Source organism: Corythoichthys intestinalis, chromosome 8 (genome assembly GCF_030265065.1).
Source record: "Corythoichthys intestinalis isolate RoL2023-P3 chromosome 8, ASM3026506v1, whole genome shotgun sequence".
In the NCBI taxonomy this organism is placed as follows: Eukaryota; Metazoa; Chordata; class Actinopteri; order Syngnathiformes; family Syngnathidae; genus Corythoichthys; species Corythoichthys intestinalis.
In genome coordinates, this window is record NC_080402.1 from 13,949,687 (window position 1) to 13,972,378 (window position 22,692).

At 39.5% G+C, this 22,692-nt stretch overlaps 1 protein-coding gene across 2 annotated transcripts in view; it reads right to left on the bottom strand.

Annotated features, from left to right (window-relative positions):
• Window positions 1-978: 978 nt before the first annotated feature.
• mxi1 (max interactor 1, dimerization protein) overlaps window positions 979-22,692 on the bottom strand; it is a 67,723-nt gene continuing 46,009 nt past the window's right edge. Inside the window, exons 4-6 of one of the 2 annotated variants that reach the window (XM_057843099.1) lie at window positions 11,136-11,250; window positions 6,650-6,833; window positions 979-3,855 (exon numbers count right to left, since the gene is read on the bottom strand). In XM_057843099.1, the coding sequence (XP_057699082.1) occupies window positions 3,692-3,855; window positions 6,650-6,833; window positions 11,136-11,250 (463 nt within the window). In that variant the 3' untranslated portion in view covers window positions 979-3,691. The remainder of the gene's footprint in view (window positions 3,856-6,649; window positions 6,834-11,135; window positions 11,251-22,692) is intronic. The other variant, XM_057843101.1, reaches the window with a different exon arrangement.

Below are 22,692 nucleotides of genomic sequence, written 5' to 3' on the forward strand. Positions count from 1 at the left end.
GCCTGCAAAGTTAGCCACACACTCAAGATTGCTTGATTGGAACCAAACCCTCAGCAAAGAGGTAAAATATGTACGAGGTTGATCAGAAAAGTTCCATGACTGATGTCACAAAATACAGTGGGGCAAAAAAGTATTTAGTCAACCACCAATTGTGCAAGTTCTCCCTTGAAAAGATTAGAGAGGCCTGTATAGTTGTCAACATGGGTAAACCTCAACCATGAAAGACAGAAAGTGGGGGAAAAAAACAGAAAATCACATTGTTTGATTTTTAAAGAATTTATTTCCAAATTAGAGTGGAAAATAAGTATTTGGTCACCGACAAACAAGCAAGATTTCTGGCGGTCAAAGAGGTCTAACTTCTTCTAACGAGGGACACACTCGTTACCTTTATTAATGGCACCTGTTTTAACTCATTATCGGTATAAAAGACACCTGTCCACAACGTCAGTCAGTCACACTCCAAACTCCACTATGGCCAAGACCAAACAGCTGTCGAAGGACACCAGAGACAAAATTGTAGACCTGCACCAGGCTGGGAAGACTGAATCTGCAATAGGTAAAACGCTTGGTGTAAAGAAATCAACTGTGGGAGCAATTATTAGAAAACATACAAGACCACTGATAATCTCCTTCGATCTGGGGCTCCATGCAAGATCTCACCCTGTGGCGTCAAAATGATAAGTCCGTGTTGCCCAAAGACAGCCCCAAAACATCACTGCTCTAGAGGAGATCTGCATGGAGGAATGGGCCAAAATACCAGCAACAGCGTGTGAAAAGCTTGTGAAGAGTTACAGAAAACGTTTGGCCTCCGTTATTGCCAACAAAGGGTACATAACAAAGTATTGAGATGAATTTTTGGTATTGACCAAATACTTATTTTCCACCATGATTTGCAAATACATTCTTTAAAAATCAAACAATACGAGTTTCTGTCCCCCCCCCCCCCCCCCACACACACACACACATTGTCTCTCATGGTTGAGGTTTACCCATGTTGACAATTACAGGCCTCTCTAATATTTTCAAGTGGGAGAACTTGCACAATTAGTGGTTGACTAAATACTTATTTGCCCCACTGTATGTTATTTTGACCCAGAAATATAAGTTTTGTCTTGTCTTGTCAACCTCCGGAGTGTAACACACGCTCAGGGAGTGCTTTCATCAAGGCCATCTTAATGCCTTTCATGTATTTGTGTTGGGTTCCCTGATGACCTTGAGTCTAAGAAGGAAACTATCACACAGCCAAGAAGTTGCTAGTCAAGTGGGCCTCTTTCAGTGCATTGAACGACAAACTTAAAAGTTAGAAATTCAATTTTTTGTGACATCAGTAAAGCCTTTCCGACACCTTGTAGCTTTCGCCGTCAGCTTTTACGCAGGCGTGACACAGCACAGGTTTGTCGAAGCAACGTGAGAAGCAAATGGAAACGAAAATGGCTCAAAAGTCTCAAGGGGGCAGAATCAATGTAAACTGTCCCTCAGACAAAACAGAAAGGAAGAGAGAGAGAGGACACAGAGGTGTTCTGACGTGGTTTTGGCATTTCTGTTTGTAAGCTGGAGCACCAGTGGTCACTTTCTGAATCAGGGCCAACAAGTCCAACTCTTCTCGTTTCTCTGTTGAATCCCCTTATGGAGGTGTTGTAAATGTAAGACACGTGTTATCAACTAAAAAGATAAAAATCTAGTTAATAGTACAATCCTCTAAGAAGAGGACAGTGGCGTTTTTGATCGACCCCACTTTGGGTAGTAGCTGGCTCAGCATATGCCCGTGGCGATGACCCGCCACCCTCACACACAAAATATACACCACTGGTCGGCAGGCCGCACTTAGTACATAGCGTGGGGCTGGTAGTGGTGGGGTAAGGGGGTCAACCTCCAGAGTCGAAACAGGCTCAGCAACTAGGAGCAGCTTTGGGGCCGTTTACATTTCAAGTGTCCGTCGAATAAACATCAAAAGCAAAAGAAAATGGCTACATTGTTATCCCCGAAAGACCAATAAAACAAAATACATATTTTGTAAAAATAATGAGGAATAAGCGAAGTCAAAGTAAGACAGGACGAAAATAAGTTACTTTCCCTCGTGACGTCTGTTCTGAGAGATGGTGAAATAAATATTCAAAAGATGTTATGAGGGCGGAAAAGAAAACAAAAACAGTGGGCGAAGTGCAATTCTTAATGCCAGCGGGGATGGGATGGCTAACTTTGACAACCCGTTTCTTTTCCCCGAAACTAGGGATCACCTGACCACCAGTGGAATGCCATACACGCAAACGCGCACATTCACACACACACGCACACTCCAAGAGATTATCACATGTAATAAATTAAAACTGCAGCCTCCATCCCGTCACCTTGCACAGCACCAGACGACAACAAAATAAGTAACTTGAAGGATGTCAACCAGCAAAAAGTAATTAAGTTTCCAAGCCACGCACACCGCGCTTCCATATATGTACTTTCAAATGCACTATAAACACAAGTCAGCAACAGAGGCAAAAGTTCTATCCGTGAGCTCTACCTTTCGTCATCGTTAACATTAATTTATTAAGCTATTTGTATGTACAAAGAAAAAAATAAAACATGACTATGCTTCTTTTTGGACGGTCACAAAGGGAGGAGAGATGAAGAGTTATTGCTTGTTACTGCTGGAGAGAAGGTGGACGTCTATTCCCAATGTTTCTTGTTGCTGTTGTTTGTGCCGCGTCGGCTGGAAAGTATTTAAGTGCAGGATAGCTCGGCGCTCGGCGAAGGGGACTGGACTTTTGTGTCGTTTTGGTCCGTGCTAGCGTGTGGAAGCGGACGCATTTGCTTTAGAAGCTGATGGAGGAGTCGCACGATAGCACCGAGTCAAGTGTCCAAGAGGAGATGGCGTCTTCGGGTGATGTCGCCGCGCCGTGTGCTTTCCAGAAAGGAGCCGCTTCAACATTGAATAGACTTTAAGTGCATTTTGGGTCATATTTGAGGTGGTATGTGTGAGTTTAACAACTCTTAAAACCAGGTTGTAGGTGTCCTAGAACAGGGGCTTTGAAACTAAGACATTAATTATTTGTTTTATGTGACACCTGAAAATAAAAAGCTTGCTAAAGCTAGCTTGCTAAATAGATGCTACTGCACTGCTAGCTGCAAATTCAAGCAGCGTCGTCCCAGTATTCTAAAAGCTTTTTCACACTGCGACAGTAAATTGTTCCATATTGCACGGACGATGATAACATTGTAAAATGTAGACAGTAAGTAATTCAATTCCAAACAACCAATCAGAGGACGAGGATTACCTCGGGCGTAAGATAATATGCTTGAATTAATTAAGTCGTGTCACTGGGATGAAAAATGAAATAGTAAAAATAAAATCAATTACATTTGTGGGAAACTGATAACAAATGTATTCAACTACACAGGTACGTTACGTTTTGTAAGCTGTCTGTATGTATTCGGTGAGTTAGGGGAATTTGTATTTCAAATTGTTCATGAAATAAGTTCAACCTGTTGTCAGATTGTGAATTGATCATTAAAAACATGTCTTCAAGAAGTTTCAAAGCCCTTGTTCTAGATTCTGGGTTCCGCTTTAACTTGGTCTTCAGTTTCATGGTGATGGTAAACAGAGGCCTTTGGGCACAGCTGGATGGGTGCACGGTTACACCAGATGGGAGGGCAGGGAGCAGGAGGTGTTTGCGGCGGTGGCGGTTGTGTGTGGCTTCTAGGAGGAGAAGGCAAGTTTGACACTGCAGGAGGAGTATCCCTCATCGCTGGCCATGCTCTGCAGGCTGCTGTGGTCATCCAGGTCACTGGTGCTGGCTGTACTCAGACTGTCCAGCTCTCCGTGGGAGAACTCGGTGCTCTCCACGTCCACCTCAATCTCCTCTGTGGCAGAAAAAAAATATTATAGGAAGGTGAAGTAAAATACAAGAACACTCAAGAACTCATTCGCAGATGTTTAACACAAACTTAAAACGAGTCCAGAACTGAAGATCAGCATGTCCGATAGCTATTCGCTATCTGAAACCAAGTTTTTTAAAATCCTTTTTATATGTAATACATAACCGATAGCTATTCGCTATTTGAAACCAAGTTTTTAAAAATCCTTTTTATATGTAATACATAACAAAGCTTATGGATAAGGCTGCAACAACTAATCGATTAAATCGATTAATACATTAGTTGCCAGCAAATTTGATAATTGTTTTTTGCCCCTTTTGGGTCCTTGTTTGTGAGTAACGTGAGGCTGAGCGTGCGCGCCAGTGATTTGAGAGAGAGAGAGAGAAAGAGAGAGAGAGAGATCGCTGCTGTTGGGTTGCTGAGTTAATAATATTACTAAGTGCTGGGAGTTATATTCAGATTCAGAATATTAATTGTCATTGTTAAAAAAAGCACAACGAAACTTTGGAGCGTCCATACAGCTCACACAGCTGAGTTGGTAAAGTGCAAAACCCATATAATAAATACCCTTAAGTACCAAGTGTAAAAATTGACACAGTATTGGATATATGTACAATAAAGATTCAACAGTAGCATAAAGTCATGTCAGTGCTAAAGTGCAGGGCAAAATATACCAGCTAAAAAGTCATAAATCAGTGCAAAACCCAGATAAGTTAATCTTTGTCTTTTGTGTTGTCAGATCCAGTGTGCCTCTGTCAGAGGAGAGTATATGAAGCCAATTGTATTGTTTGTATTCTTTGTTAATGAAATGTTACTACCTACCACAGAATGCTAAGCTAGTTAGCGATTATGGTAATTGGTGTCTTAAGTGTCTGTTTGTATTGTGTTTTGGAGAAGCATATGAGCACTTGAGTTATTGTTAGATATTAAAGTTGTGTTATTTCTTTTGTATAAAGAAGTCACACAAATAACCACTTCAAATAACAGCTTTCAGTCTCCTTTCAACACAAAACTAAATTGTCATACAACATTGAAACTGGATTTGGATTGTATTTATGAACAGCTGTTTGATAAAAAAAAAAAGATTAATTATAGTCTTCCTCCTCCTTATAATTTTGCTCTTTAGTTTGTATAAAGAAATAAGTCATTGACACAATTTATATCAACGCATTGCCCACAAGAAAAAAAAAGACAATACATTTTTAACAATTTGATTGAACAGGAATTGAACAGGTCTGATTTGTGTACCGAGAAATACTCAAAACCTTTATTAAAAACTTTAATAGGTTGTATTTACTTAAAACAGTACAGTTGTAGACTACAGTTAAGTCAGGAAGCTGTGCTAAAATATTTTTTTGATGGAAATAGTCATCCATTTTGTCATCGTTGTTATTTACAACATGCCAAAAACAACTTCAAGTTCACTTGCGAAGGGAATTGAAAAAAATGACATTTATCTAATTAATCATTTAATTAATTGTCTGATTAATCGATTATAAAAATAAATGTTAGTTGCAGCCCTACTGATGGAAAACAATTTGATTGTAAGAGAACAGTGAACATTCTTTGAGCTGTTGTTAGTGTGACAATCCCCATCCAAATTGTGACAATAACCCCTAATTCGTGTTTTGGGCAAAAAGTTGAACTGACAGCTAGCAAGCAACTGGGAATATGAATGAAAAGCTTTGTTGTCATATTTTTTATGGTAACACTTTGATAACTATAAACTATCAACTGTCAAACGATTAAAATTTTTAATCGAGTTAATTACAGCTTAAAAATTAATTAATCGAAATTAATCGCAATTCAAACCATCTATAAAATATGCCATATTTTTCTGTAAATTATATATTCTGTAAAATAATTTGTTGGAATGGAAAGATAAGATACAAGATGGATATATACATTCAACATACGGTACATAAGGACTGTAGTGGGCATTTCACTCTACTGTCATTTAAATCTGTCTATGCTGTCCTCACTCCGAAGCGTCTACTTTTTCCAAAGCTAGACAGCTAGTGAACGACGCCTTAATAATCAGACTTCTTCCTTTTTCATCTGATTTATTAATAAAATGGCCTCAAACCACTGTCCTCTTTAGACCGTAGTGAAACTACAAAAAAAAGTACACAAGCATTGCCTTAGCAACAACGTTAGCTTAGCACGCTATACAGGTATTCTCTAAACATAAACAAAAAGCGTCTCATACAAAAAATATAACATTTCGCTTACTAACATAATATGTACATTCTTTACAACAACCATACTTACGGACAAATCCTGTCCAAGGATCATATAAGCACAACATTACAATGGAGGCGTCAGCCCGAGCCGTCGTGCAGCCATATTGAACTGGCAAGAAAGCAATAAACCATGTCGCAAAGCGACCACAAGAGTTCGCTGTTAGACAGCAGTAAAAACCTTGCTGTAAAACTTACCAAAAGGCAGAATACTGTCTGAGTGGGACATGTGTGTTAGTTGCGTCAAATATTTTAACGTGATTAATTTAAAAAATTAATTACTGCGCGTTAACGCGATGATTTTGACAGCCCTACTATAAACCAATTGTATAAATTGCTTGTAAAATTGTTCGTTCAAAAAACCCTTGCCTCTTATTCCAAAGTGTTGTGACACGCTATAGTAAAGACAACTTTTTATTGCCGCAATTCTGATCATTTCATTACTTATATTAAACGACACTGCGCTCTAGTGGCCGACTTATAGCAAGCGTGACAATCAACCCATGTGACAACCAATCCCGACCTCCCCCACAACTGACCTTGGTCAGAGTCGGAGCGCTCGGAGCCAAGGGTGGAACCCACGCTGTCCATGCGTATCCTCTCGCCCTCCAAGGTTACACCTCCGCCTCCTCGCAGCAGCTCCAGTTGCCGTTGGAGATGCCTCTGCTCACGCTCCAGAGACTCCAGCTGGTACTGGCTCTTCCTGTCTGTTTCTTCAAGTTTCTGGAGGCAGGAGACATAAAATTTATTGACACCATTGGCAGAAGCGATCCAATTCTGACTTTCTAGGCTTTACCCGACTTGAGTAAAATACTTTCTTGACACTCAGAGTTGCATGGAAGCAAATATTTTCAAATCTGATCTGGGCCACATTTTTTCAGAATATGGCTGATGCCTGAACTGCTGATAACCTCAAAATCAAATTCAGATGACCGTTGATGACATCAATTTGTGTTGCTTGCCGTGTTTGTTTAGCATGTATCAGCTGCTGTCTTGTGACGTATATTTATACATCTGGTCATGCGGGTCACTTCACACAGCGCATTGTTATGACGTGTGTTGTTATTGTTCTTTTAAGCATGCACAACACTTTTTGGGCCTTTACTTGAAAACGGTAGCCTGAACTAGTGCTGTGGGTTGCGGGAAAACTCAGCTATCACGACATAGGCCGTTTTATATCACGATATCAATATGCCACAATGTATTTTTAAATATTAAGTGAACAATCACACAACAATTATAAGAGCATTTCCCCCACTCACTTTATTTTTGAACTGACATTAAACTGCATCAAGTAGTGCTGCAACCTAAAACTATCCAGTGTAAACAGAAGCAGCACAGTAGGATACTTTTTTCGATTCCATACAGAAAACTTATTTTAAAACAAAAACTATTATGTTTAGATAACATTTATACAAACATTTAACTTAATGTTATAAATGACCTGACAATTGAGCACTAATAATAAGCAAAAGGAATGGCTGAATATAACAATTTTTACTTTTCCCCCAAAAATAATGCTTCTGGGAGAGAGAAAAAAAACCCAAAGAATTTTGCCCTATCCAAAGAATGAATAAAAAAAATCATACACTTTGGCAGTTTTCTACAGCAAGCCTGTTGGGGTGATTTGAATCTAGAACTACCCCACCACCTCCCATACAACAATAATGAACAAAACTTAATGCTATGCACTTTACATCCTTGTACCTTCTCTGGGAGCTACGGTGAAGCATTAGTATGAATTCTTCTATTGATTATAATTTGATGTAGATGAAACAAAATAATAATAATTTCCTAATTTGTAAAACCGATTCTGAAACACAAGATGTCCTCAATATTGTTGATTTTAACAGAGGCGGCAAAGCGCTACATAAAGTACGTAGCTCCTTATTCAGCTACACTAGCCCTAGATTAGCCCCTAATACTCTCTCGTACGACCCACATAAAGGCAACTTCAATAAAAAATGTCGTTGTATGGACTTACGATCCGCCAGCTTGTTGTCTCAGGCTATCGTCTTCCAAAATTATACCTGGGTGACAGAGCTTCAGGTGTTTATTCACGGCCGACATGCTGCCGTGGTAAGCAAGCTGGATATCCAGTGTACAAGCTTTTGTTTCGTTGAAATAAGTCCATGCTTTGGTCACTGCGGTGCCCTTTTTTTGGCTTTGTGCCGGTTTCCACACTTGAATCCCGAGCGTCCGCCATTCTCAACTTTCCACGCATATATTTTTTTAAACCCTTTATTAACCGTCGACTGGATGTTGTGCTTGTCGACGGATATATGTCATAGATGACGTCGACTATGTCAACTAGTCAGGACAGCTCTAGTAATGACCTGAGATGGCCCAAAAAGACCACGCTGCCTGGCATTGGTTGCCACTGACGGCCACAGAAGTGGGAGGGGCCTGTTTAAAGTGGGAGGGGTTCATTTGCTGCCACCCTCCCAGTTCAAATGGATTACTTTGCCAAGTAACTAATTACTCTTACATTCAGGTAACTGAGTTACTAACAATTACTTTTTGGGAGATGAAATTTGTAACTGTAATTAATTACTTTTTTAAAAGTAAGATTAAAAACACTGATTGTGAGGTACGAAGAGGTTCCTACCCCTAGCTGAGAGGACGAGAGGTAGGGCCAGAGACATGAACAGACCTCTCCCAGATGTAAAAGATTAAAGCAGTAATGTGAAGTAAGGTTGGCCAACCATGTTTTTGAATAATATTAATGGCTAAACAGTTATAAGCATATTTTCGTTTTTTTTTTTTTTTTTTTTTAACGCAACCCTTCCCGATTCTTTGTTTAACCCATAGCAACGCCCTTGACAACAAAAATGCTTTTCTTCGGCAATCTTCGGAAATTACGTCACACCTGGATGTGCGAGGTAAGTCCGCGATAGAACAGTATTGTTTGCTGCATTGCTTCTCGGTAAGATGCCACGGCAGTGTGTGGTGATGTTTTGTTCTCACTCAAACAAAAAGTTGTATGAGTGGGCAAAGGACAGCAGAGCACGTAAATGGACATCTTTCATTCGCACGAAGCGAATGAATTTCACGCCGTTATCGAGTAGTGTTCTCTGCTGCAAACAATTCGAAGATGCCTGCTTCATTAACCGGTCTGCTTATGATCAAGAATTTGCCAAAAAGTAAGTGTGATTTTTGGATAGATGACTGATGACTTTGTCAAAGCAGAGCTGCCAACTGTTCTGGAACGAACAGTATAAGCTAGCGACGTTAGCCGAAAGTTAACTCGTGGCAATCCCCGTTCATAGTTGTTGCTGCGTTCGCTAGGTTAAGCGTGTTTAAATTGTGCGTCATCTACGATCTTGTCTGAAAGGGTTAATCCACTGTCAATCGGGAAAGGGGTGTGGATGTGCATATAAACAGGTCGGCGTCGCGGTAATTCACATTCACGTTGCCGTAAGAGACACACACCGCCGGTGAGTTTGTGCACATTTATTTGTATTTGTATTATGTATTTCCACCTTCATGCCTCGAGCATTGCATTGCATTTGTACGGTTCGGCGTTTCTTTCACGGTGATCGCTTGATAGCCTTCTAGTTTGTGTTTTACTGTACGAGAGCCGCTGACAGGTGACAGCAACTAGTGTGTTGCTTTTAACGTTTGGCAGCGAATCAGCGAGCACGCAGGTCACGCAGTGAATCATGGGAAATGTAGTCTCGGGACAACACTGAAGTGGTGCTTTGTAATCTGTTCGCTTGTGTGAAAAAACTACATTTCCTCACGCCATTAGACGCCACTTCCTCCCGAGAGCCCCGAGCTGTGTGGTACTGTTAGGTCCATGTGTTAATAAAGAAACAAAGTTGTCAGCATGTCGTGTGTTCGATACATTTGTAAACAAAAAGCTCATAACACGACACTATGCACGATCCGTTTAAGAGACACTGGACTAGTAGGAGGCGAGGAGGAGATCAGCGAGAAGCAAAACTTCGCGGTCGAATGTGGCGGCAGTCCGCTATTATTTAGTTTTCTTATTGTTGCCACAATAAAGTGGAGAAAGCCATCAACGACTCATCTCCTTCTTTCCCCCCAACGTTTTTATATTATTATTTTATATGCACGAGAGTTGCCGGATCTGCCAAAATGAACATGAAGTCTGATTATTATTTTTTTAACAATGTCATCAGATAGACAAAAACATAAAATTATGTGCAAATGCCTGCATCTTCAAATCATGAAACTAATAACAGCCTATATGTTACCAATCTTGTAATCTCGATGGGTCCTGTATCCATTCCATGTCAGGTGGTCTAGGCACATTGTTTGCATCCTGATTAGCGTCTGGCTAATACATGTTAGGTCCAACATAAAATTCCAAACTCCTCTTCTTCCTCCAACTCTTCAAAAAGTTGGATCTCCTCCCTTGCGCTCGATCTATCGCTTATATCGCTTTTTGAATCATTGTTTGAAGGGCTTTGTATGGCGGCCGTATGTATGGAGCTGCCATCGCTGTTCCCGGTGTGACGTATCACTTCCGGGTTCGTCCCCTTTCAGGCTCGAACTTCGGAAACGCGATTATTTTGTCAAATATACAACATATAAATTATTTTTTTCATGCTTTATTTGTTGGACAATGTTTAATTACTTGAATTGTGACCCTATTTGGCATGTTATATAATTACTTCACATTACTGCTTTAAGTTTCATTTCATTGAAATGAATAGTTTCAATGCAATCAAGCAATGTGTGTGATTTTCCATATTTGGTATTTAAAATTCTTCAACTTTAGCTGGTTATGACAACTAAAAAAACTTCATGACATAATCCTTTGATGATTTAGGTATAAAAAGATGTGCAACAAGGCAAATAAACCCGTATTTCACTAGCAACTGCTCACAGTTTGTAGTGTTAACATAATAAATTGGGACTCATGGTTGCTAGTATGTTTCAGGTGATCGCAATTTCACAGTACTAAAGTGGATGGGACCATTTAGTCTGGAGGGTCACTATAAATGTATGAAAATCAATCTGCTTTAGAACAAGTGGAGACAAACTGGCTGGACTAACCTTAATATGTGCTTTGGCTTTGTTGAGTAGGCCCAGTGTGGTATGGCGGCTACAGTCCGGTCCAAGTGGGATGAGGGCCTTCAAGCGCTCCAGACACAGCCGCAGGTGAGCTCGTCTGCAGACAAGATGAAGAGGAAAAAAAACAGTTGAAAATAGAAGGTAAAATGCAGTATGTATGCTGATGTATATGGTGTAAGGAAAGCACTGGTAACCATTGAGCACCCTTTGACAGCAGGACATTCCTACAGTAGCTGCGGGACATTAAAGCTCGTAAAACTATTGTGAAAAATAACATCCAACTGTGGTAATGGAACAAGTCCACATAAGCCATGAGTATTTGGGGCATCTCAGTAGACCTAGTTTCAACAAGGATTAACTGTTTCCTATGTTTAGCTTTTTTTTTTTTTCCAGAAAATTTGCATTAAAAATACACAAACGGATTAGCCAATGAAAGTTACAGTGAAGAAAGCAGAGCAATTTGAATAGCAACAGCGTCCAATCATCCAACAATTATTTTTATCCGGGGTTATTAAAGAGTCAGGATATTTGGAGATGATCGCCAATTGGCACGTGAATGATGACCAGAATTCCTGCTTCTTTTATAATACGTGTAACGTAAATTAATAAAGCACTTGTCATTTAAAGGAAAACATTGAAATGCGAGAGTTGAAACGTGTTTGTGTGTTGTTCCATGCTTGACTTTATTGTATGTCAAGACTTATTTAACAATGCTTCACTTTTTTCATAGTAATACTATTACTCTTGTGACTTTTGTTCTTGTATAACAATAATGATAAAATGTTATTCAAAATACCAATTAATAAAGATTTATGATGATTTTTAAAGGGACCGACAGGATTTGATCAAGTGCATCACAGAAAAGAGAAAGAGAAAAAGGTCAGGAAAAGCCAATATTTCATGGAAGTAGACAAAATTGCTTTGAGTAGACATTCTAAAAGGCTAAAACTGTTTGAGCAAATCAAATGTGAGTATTTTAGTGAGTCCACCATTGATCATGACATCAGTGATAACCACATTTTCCTAAGCTATTGCGATGGCTATGCTGATTACAACAAAAATGCAACTTAGTCGTACAGATGTCGATTTTGCTTGAGGGAAAAAAAAGAGAATTGTGTATTTTGTCCCACTTCAGTTGATATAGGTTGGTCTATGTAATTGCCATAGTTTTTGGAGTTCCAGTGTGCCGTACATGCGCCTCCCACTCTACTGCGCTTGTGTGCTCCTAGTTGTGTAGTGTATAGTGGTTTCATAAATGGATTTAATATATGGAATTTACTTCATAAAAACAACTTAAAGAAAAGGAGAAGTCTGTGCCAGTATGCTACAATCTTTGGCTTTCAGCTATATCAGGGGTCAGCTCTTTAGTGCTGCCCTAGTGGTTCCCTGGAGCTTTTTCAAAATTGTGTGAAAATGGGAAAAAATGGGGGAGGGAAAAATATTTTTTTGTTTTAACATGGTTTCTGTAGGAGGACAAACATTCATATAATTCAACAATTTTTTAATGACGTTAAACGTGAGGTGGCATCGATAAACAGAGTAATCACGTGGTGCGTCATTCTCGAAACGATGCACTGCAGGGAAAATAAACATTTAATTATGAAGGCTTATTATGTATTTGTAGCCAACTGAGGCTAATATAGCTAATCTAGATATATACAGCATGTATAGCCTTCATTATATGTTTATGCCTTATACAGTGTTACCTCTACTTACGAACGTCTCTACATCCAGAATTTTCATGTTACGATACGACTCAATGGGAAAATGTTGCCTCGTGTGACGAAAAAAAAATCCAGGATACGAAAGGCAAAAATGTAGTACTGACTACTACTCACAGCTCCGAGAGTTGACTGAACATAACATAATTATAGCTGCTCTCCCATTGGCTATTGCCTAGCATCTTCCTGGCATCCATTTGGCTAAGAGGGGCCTCTACTGCATGTACCAGAGTATGTGTGTATCTTCTTCATTCGCCCTTCTGGCCATGAGGTTTTCCCACAGCTTTACGTAGATGTATTAACTCTTTTTTTTTCTTCTTCTTTTTTTTTTTTTTTTATAAAATGCACAACTGCCATTTTAAGTTTATTGTGAAATAATCTAATTGTAAGATGTATTTGTTACATGTTTTGATCCTTCCAGAACCAATACATTTCCTAAGTAGAAGACAGTAGAGCTTCAGACATACTGTTTTTTTGGTCCAATATGGCTCTTTTAATATTTTGGGTTGCCGACTCCTGACGAGATGGAGCATAAATGCTATAGTCCACCGCCACAGGATGCTTCCTTTCACTTTGCCAATGACTTGTTTAAGAACTGGCTGCACGCTATTCCCGCCTACAAAAACCTCGAAAGTCTGTTCAGCACATTTTCTGCTCAAGTGTTACAGGCAGGAGGAGAACATGCAAACTCTACACTGCAAGTCCAGAGCTCAGGGTTGAACCTTGGCTCTTAGAACTGTGAGGCCGACGTGCTAACCACTGATCCGCCGTGCCACGTTAATTAAAAAGACAAAAATCATAAGATTTAACTTACACAGTCGAGTTCGGGATCTGAACAACACTCTACAGTATTTTTTTATTTTTCATTTATTTAATACTATATATACACTAATACTAATTCGTTGCCACTGACAACAATAGATATCCAAATCCTTTAAACTGGAAGTGAATGTTAATATTTCCAATGATGCAATGACGCAATGTAATTTTCATTCCTCCCATGTTAGTGCTAATACCTGCACTTTTAAATGGCGAAACAGTAAACACAGATGTCAAGCATTACCAACTTTACTGCAGCAGTCACTCGTTTACATTTGAGTGCTAATGAGAACATAGGAAAGATTTTCACTTCAGCACCCTGACGCAAGTCATGCTTTGCAATCTGGGGATGTAGAGTACATATTAAACCCATTTTGACACAACGCTACCAGAACAGGTTAATGCCTTGTTATTTAATTTCAAGCTATAGAAAGTAGCTCAGCAGGTTACACATGGTTTTAGCTTCTGGCTGGCATTTCTCTCAGCCAGCTTGAGTTACCACACTCACCTCCATAACAAATATCTTTTGGAATGATGATAGGTGCTATGAAGAGTAGTAAGGTGTAATAGTATTTCCTGAGACCTCTCTCAGTTCATACGTTCCATCATCTCGACAGCACCTTATTGGTTGACTGGGGGAAGGCCTGGGGTGACATCTATCCTGCTAATGGCCCGGAGTTGAGAGATAAAGAGAGATAATTATGGCTATAACACAATCAGCGCTCCATTAACAGGATCTGCCCTTCCAGCTCGCCTGAAGGGCTGGTTGGAAAGAGTCTGGGGTCTCAGTGTACTGACCCACACTAAGATTCAGAGCGCCACTACTTTCTGTTGCTTGAATGAAGGAGGAGGTGCTATAATGCAATCTGTGGCGCTCAAAGTTTAGAGGTCATAAGACATCTACACAAAGCCTGCTTCTAGTATAGCTGTTAGCATGATGTCTATCAGTCTGGCTCGGGTCTACTTATCTTCAACTCACGGGGCCTATCAAAGTCTGAGTCTGCCTCACACAGACTCCCACAGCCCTGCTTCAATCATCACGTTATCAGCTGGGACTCCATCTCTCTTTCCAAAAAGCACTAAACTCTAGAAGTGGGAACGTCTTGTTACCTCACGATACGATACCATTTGCGATACAAAGTTCATGAGTTTATGACTAGTAGACGTCCAACATTCGTTCATTCGCTGCCATCCCTCCCACTTCAAACGGATTGAACGTCTATGGCCGTCATTGGCAGTCTATGCCAGGCAATGAGGTAATTTTGGGCAATTTAAGGTCATTTACCTGTTGATTTTCAGTTACCTTTTGTTGATTTGGGGATATTTTATGGGTAACTTCCTGTTTATTTTTTGACTTACAGAACAGGAAGTGACCTGGGAATCACGCAATTGATTAGGTAGTGACTTAAACTCAACAAGAAATGACCTGTAGATGAACACCAAGTGACCTGTAAATGCCCCGAAAAATCGGACAGAATGACTGCGAATGCTCTGGTGTTGAATTAGTGTCGCAAAGATTAATCGATTAACTCAAGTATTCGATTAGAAAAAAAGATTTAAATTAAGTTTTGCTGCTTCGAGTATTCGTTTAATTAAAGTGGCGTTGTAATGGTTTGTTTTGAAAGTGTTTGCATTTATTTTCATTGATTTGGGTGGATACACGGCCCTCTAATCTACCTCATTTCACATGGCTGAATCCATCTACTCCCTGTTAAGACCAACATAAGCTAAGTTTTTGTTTGAGCTAATGATTTTTTTGGAATGCATTCATAATTTAGTTTAAAGGTATATTTAGCCATTTTTTGTGGGAATATGTGTCTTAACCATTTGTTAAGAGCATTGTAAAAAAAGCGTTAGCATTTTATAGCATTTAAGCTAGCGTACTTCTGCTATGTAAGTTAGACAATTGTTCTTTTGTTGTACATAGATCCTCTTATATATATATATATATATATATATATATATATACCGTGTGAGGCTCAGCACAGGTATTTTAATTTTTTATGTCCCTTATCCGATTACTCGATTCATCAAAATAGTTAATATTCATCGAATAATCAGCTACTAAAATAATCGATAGCTGCAGCCCTATTTCGAATGAACGAACGTTCCCAGTCTAAATGGATTGGGCGCCGAGCACTGTCAATGGCGTCTTAGAGTTACCTGAGACACTATTATGGTGGAAGATTTTGGTAGCAACTTGTTGGTCCCTTTTTTTTTTTTAATTTTAATTTTATTTTTATTTTTTTTAAAACACTGACACCTTTTTAAAACGATATCTTGATTCCTGGCAGGAGCATATCGATAACCTTTTGGGATACAAAGTATCACGATATATAACCATTTCAATATTTTGTCACACCCCCACTAAACTTCACCTGGGAGTTGCTCCATGTTAGGCGGCTCTCTAATGCAGGACCAGTCGTAAAAAAATTATAAATAAATAATCAAGCTAAACTACATTTTCAAGGTAACATGAAAAAACTCGCTAACGGGGAGGAAACGTACAGAAAATCTACACGGGTGAGGCACAGACACAAGAGATTTAATGTTGCAACAGTCAACACTCGAAGCATATTGATTCAGTGGATTTACTCATTTACATTTCAATGAAATCACAAAACTGCAAATCTACATCTGTGTAACATCTATAAGCAAATGTATTATGGATTGCGCATCGACATCTCCATGCTAAGAAGGGTGACGGATGAAGTGACAAATGAAAACTAGAATAGGCCATTTGACAGTCTGTCTGGCTTGTCAAAGTCCAGTTAACGCATTCCAGACCCTTAAAAAAAAAGACCACCCACTTTCCATCCTTTGCTCTCTTGACTTCACTTGTCTCTGACCTGTTGGAGCACCCACATAATAGCACCGTGCTTCTGTGGTAAATCCAGTTCTGGTTCCTTTCTATTTGTGACTGTGAGGCATCACTTGTTGCGTAGCATTTGCCAAGGCTGTGTGAAATCACAGGAATCATTTAACATCTACATGACAATGATTTTGTCATGCTGTCACAAAGGTCTGATAGCTACAAATGTTCCAGTTAGGTCTGGATAAGATCTAAAAAGCAAGTGGTCAAATAAGACAACAATTTCAGCTAGCCTTGTAGTTTTTGGAGAGCATTCTGTCAGTTGCACAAATTTGGAACAACTATCCATGTTGACAGGCTGCTATATTATATATAATGTTATATTATTATCAGTGCTACATTAGTAAATCATAAAGTGCCAAAATGCAAAGTACATATGGTAACCCTGGGATGACGAAATAGACGCAAGTCCCAGAACATGAACTGATTCAGCTGAAATTCATCATGCAAATGCCTGCTGGCCATGCTGACAGGTTTTTACAAGCCTCGATTTTAGTTAAAAACCAGAGTAAATCTGCAATTGGCTGTTAAAAAATTAATGGTGTACCCCGCCTGCTGTCCATAGTATTCTAGGATAGGCTCCAGCACCCCCATGACTCTGGTGAGGAAAAGCGGAACGGAAGATGAATGAATAATCCACGGTAAATGTTAATGACAAGCAGAAAAATATGTTTTGGGCAAATTTTAATTGTAGTTTCTTGTAAGAAAAATACATTCGTTGGCACATGGAACTTACTTTTACATACGTCTTATCTCTGTTTTAAAGGAAACCTCGGATTTAAAGACTTGTAGGCTCTAATAAGCAACAATTGTTCTCATTTACTAAAATATGTTATTGGAAACACAAAAAATATTGACATCGATTTAAAAATCTAATATTTAGTACATATTTTGACCTACAGAGGGCGCCATGTTTTATGGACGCTGTGGCGTAGATTGTCACTGTCACTCGACGAATACTATCGAGTTACTGCAATTGGTTCTACGCGGCGATACGTCCAACACACGCGCTCATCAGTCAAAAGTGGCGAGTACTTCCTATTTGTGTTTTTATTGAGTCTTTTATTGCCTTTTCATTGCCTCAAAATACTTTTTGCATGTGTTTCCCACTTATACTTTTAGGCATAGTGTTTTATTGTGGTAGCTTTAAAGTGCCTGTGACACGAAAAAGCATGTTTATTTCATAATACACGCGGTATTTTATGCCCCTGAATGATATGACCGCTTGGATGTGTGTGGAAGCGATCGCTATTTTTATTTAGTTTTTTTAATCCCGCGCCATGAAAATGAGTGACTTCCGGCTTCGGTCTTGCATTGAGGAGGAGGGCGCTGTGACGTGTACGTTAGAAGACGTCCTCTTCACGCTACAGTGTACTGTTGTGTATGAGGACGAAGGATTCAGCTGATTTTGCGGATTAATACGTTTATTTTTTGCATCACGCCAGCCAAGCGGCTGCAGAAAAATCATTCTGTATGAGGGAGAGGCGTATGCGCCTTTTTGGAGTTTCAAAAGGTTCCCATTCACCGTGGATATTGGCCAAGCCCTACTACTGTGGGACCATTGGACTTACGAGGAAGTGCGTAAACATCTTGTTTTGTATTATGTCAAATACGAATACAGCGATTACAAAGTAAACACTACAAACTTCCTTTAAATATAGGATTACTTACGTTTGATCATTGATAGGCATGTAAAAAGCTCTCCTAATGCTCATTAGCAGCGGCACGTTAGCTGCACAACAACTCCAGCCACCCTCCTCCGGGAACGAACTGTAAATTGCTCTCCGCCGGGCGGTTTGCCGATTCGCAAAGACAATCTACAACCGGGTCGTCATGTCAAATAATCCAGGCTAGTTATGTGTGATTTTCCGCTTCGAAGACTTTGAAACATCACTCGGTCCGGGTTAGCATGTCGGCTAGCTGTCACGCCTTCTGGTTTGTTTACATTCTCCGAAGCCGGGGAAGGGAAATGACATATGTCCGATTTAGGTGTCATAAAATATCATTCGGGAGGTGCGACAGTAAAGGTGAAGTCGACAGTTTTGACCATTATGGAGTAATTTTGCCATGTCGTCCTGAATATATGCATTTTTATTATTTCATATTCCATTCAGCACAAGACTGTTATTTGTCATGACCATGCCATTTATTTAGCAAGTGGGGAAAATACTTGGATAAAAAAAATATCCTGTAAAAATATTGAAGTAAAGAGACAGAAACACTGACATTTTGCCGCTCTCTTCGTCGCGTTTTCCTCGTTGTGAATAGTTCTCCTTGACGGGCTGACTGGTCCTTCTCAAGCCATTTATATAGCTATTGGGGAAAAATACTTGGATAAATAGAATATCCTGTAAAAATATTGGAGTAGAGAGACTGAAACAATGACATTTTGCGGCTGTCTTCGTCACGTTTTCCTCGTTCTTAGTAAAACCGATGAGCCCAGTCTACCGCTGACGTCATCCACCTGTTGGGGACGCTAAAGCCCTATAATAGTAGGCGTGGCTAACCGGCAGATTAAAAGACTAATTTCTCGTCATCTGTGCTTTGCTAAATTGTTGTATATAGTCGAATCGTCTCAAAATATGATTCTAATTCACATAATAATGCCATTTAAGACTTTTTTTTCTCGTGTCATATGCTCTTTAAAGCAGATTGTTGATCGGTTGACCACATTAGTTTTGTAGCATATTTAAACCACCCTTATTCAATATTATTACGTTTATGTATTTTCTTAAGGCATCTTTAGTATGTTCTGTCTTCAGCATCTAAACAAAACAAGCTGGGAGCGCATGGTAGAACTTTGGGTGTCAAATTCGCATTTTGTGACGTTTCCCCGGTGTAGCACATTTTGGAAGAACACCCTTTTTTATCCTCCTCTTGTCACGTCTAATCCCGTCTTTCCTGTTCATTTTGCTTTTGCATGCTCATTAATGTTCCTCTCAGGTTCAAATTGAAAAGTAACCACGTGACGTCACCACCCTGCGACGTCAATAACAATGGCGACCTACTAGTTAAACTAATTTTACAAATTGTATAAAAACGAAAACATCAAGAATATCAAATTATTTTAACTCATATTAATATTTATCTTTTAAGAACTAAAGTTCAAGTCTTTCTGTCCGTGGATCCCTTTAAAAGGCGACACATGTATTATCTACAATTATGACGGTGTATAACGTTACAATACACTACAGGATTGCTCAATGGTCAGAGCCAATAACAATTTCTGTTGAATTTAATACTTCAAAATTAAAGGCCAAGTCTGCAAGTCAATTTTGACAGAACCGGTCAATAAGGTGGCAGATAAGCTCAAAGTAAGGCCTGAAACAAAGCGAGACCAAAAATCAAGAAGTACCAAATGTTGTTCCTGTAGGCTCGGGAATAAATTAAGCCATGGTTATACGTCATAAGAAAGTGAAGTATCCATTCCATTCTGTAACAGTCTTGTACAATGCAGACCTGCACATCATGTCCAAATGTTAATACAGTCTGTATTGTCAAAGCACTGTGAGTTCTGGTTCAAATATTTTTTAAACGCTATCTTGTGTATTACATGAGCTCTTATTTTAGAAAGACAAGTGGCTCATTGGCAGCATGTTGCTTTCAAACACCCTTCAATGTGTTTCTCAGTGACAGACCGAATTGTAAAACATCTTACCTGGCATTTGTCCTGATGTCTGGACATATGCCAGGCTCTTGTTGGGAACACTCTGATAAATAAAGAACCCCTCAGTTAACCATGTAAGACCAGGGGGAGGAAAGACAGTCTGTTTATTTTGACACTGACTGAGCCTGGCAGGCAAGTATTTGAGGGGGAAAATGACAAGACAGAAAAAATGAAACAAAAACTATTTTATTTGTGGTTAGGTAACAACTAGGTGACTCAAGATAGCTGAAGGCGGATGCAGGTTTATTTATCATGCGAGTTTTTCCTGCCATCACTATCTTTAAATGTGTCACTAATAGGTCAAAGGCCATAAGCTTGAGGCTAATTAGGACTCCCGCTTGAAGGGTTCCTAAGACCTACAATTGATAGCTTATCATTTAGACCCACAAAGTATAAGAGAGCTTAAGCCATTTCCTAACAACAATATGTGTGGTGTCTCGCTACCATAAATAGCTACACAGCATCGACAGAGTCCCTTGGTTGCTCTGTAATGCAGATTCTTGAGTGGAGTTTGCATATTCTCCAGCATTTATGCATAACTATATCTATAAATCTAAACAATGCAAGGAAAAGCAAAGATTCAGCAAACTTGTTTCCAAAATGGAGGGCAAGTTCTATTACAAGTACGACACAGTGACATAGAACCTACTAAATACAGTGCCTTGCAAAAGTATTTGGCCCCCTTGAATCTTGCAAACTTTCGCCACATTTCAGGCTTCAAACATAAAGATATGAAATTTAATTTTTTTGTCAAGAATCAACAACAAGTGGGACACAATCGTGAAGTGGAACAACATTTAATGGATAATTTAAACTTTTTTAACAAATAAAAAACTGAAAAGTGGGGCGTGCAATATTATTCGGCCCCTTTACTTTCAGTGCAGCAAACTCACTCCAGAAGTTCAGTGAGGATCTCTGAATGATCCAATGTTGTCTAAATGACCGATGATGATAAATAGAATCCACCTGTGTGTAATCAAGTCTCCGTATAAATGCACCTGCTCTGTGAAAGTCTCAGGGTTCTGTTTAAAGTGCAGACAGCATTATGAAAACCAAGGAACACACCAGGCAGGTCCGAGATACTGTTGTGGAGAGGTTTAAAGCTGGATTTGGATACAAAAAGATTTCCCAAGCTTTAAACATCTCAAGGAGCACTGTGCAAGCCATCATATTGAAATGGAAGGAGCATCAGACCACTGCAAATCTACCAAGACCCGGCCGTCCTTCCAAACTTTCTTCTCAAACAAGGAGAAAACTGATCAGAGATGCAGCCAAGAGGCCCATGATCACTCTGGATGAACTGCAGAGATCTACAGCTGAGGTGGGAGAGTCTGTCCATAGGACAACAATCAGTTGTACACTGCACAAATCTGGCCTTTATGGAAGAGTGGCAAGAAGAAAGCCATTTCTCAAAGATATCCATAAAAAGTCTCGTTTAAAGTTTGCCACAAGCCACCTGGGAGACACACCAAACATGTGGAAGAAGGTGCTCTGGTCAGATGAAACCAAAATTGAACTTTTTGGCCACAATGCAAAACGATATGTTTGGCGTAAAAGCAACACAGCTCATCACCCTGAACACACCATCCCCACTGTCAAACATGGTGGTGGCAGCATCATGGTTTGGGCCTGCTTTTCTTCAGCAGGGACAGGGAAGATGGTTAAAATTGACGGGAAGATGGATGCAGCCAAATACAGGAACATTCTGGAAGAAAACCTGTTGGTATCTGCACAAGACCTGAGACTGGGACAGAGATTTATCTTCCAACAGGACAATGATCCAAAACATAAAGCCAAATCTACAATGGAATGGTTCAAAAATAAACGTATCCAGGTGTTAGAATGGCCAAGTCAAAGTCCAGACCTGAATCCAATCGAGAATCTGTGGAAAGAGCTGAAGACTGCTGTTCACAAACACTCTCCATCCAACCTCACTGAGCTCGAGCTGTTTTGCAAGGAAGAACGGGCAAGAATGTCAGTCTCTCGATGTGCAAAACTGATAGAAACATACCCCAAGCGACTTGCAGCTGTAATTGGAGCAAAAGGTGGCGCTACAAAGTATTAACGCAAGGGGGCCGAATAATATTGCACGCCCCACTTTTCAGTTTTTTATTTGTTAAAAAAGTTTTAAATCATCCAATAAATTTTGTTCCACTTCACGATTGTGTCCCACTTGTTGTTGATTCTTGACAAAAAATTAAAATTTTATATCTTTATGTTTGAAGCCTGAAATGTGGCGAAAGGTTGCAAGGTTCAAGGGGGCCGAATACTTTTGCAAGGCACTGTATATTGCACATATCTTTTTTTTTTTTAATTATTGTTATAATTCTTCACCATTGGTTGCATTACAGTGCCGTGAAAAAAAGTGCCCCCCTTCTTAATTTCTTTCCTAATTGCACATTTATCACACACAATACACAGTAAAAATCAGTTTAAGTTCCTTCTGAAGAGACATTTAAT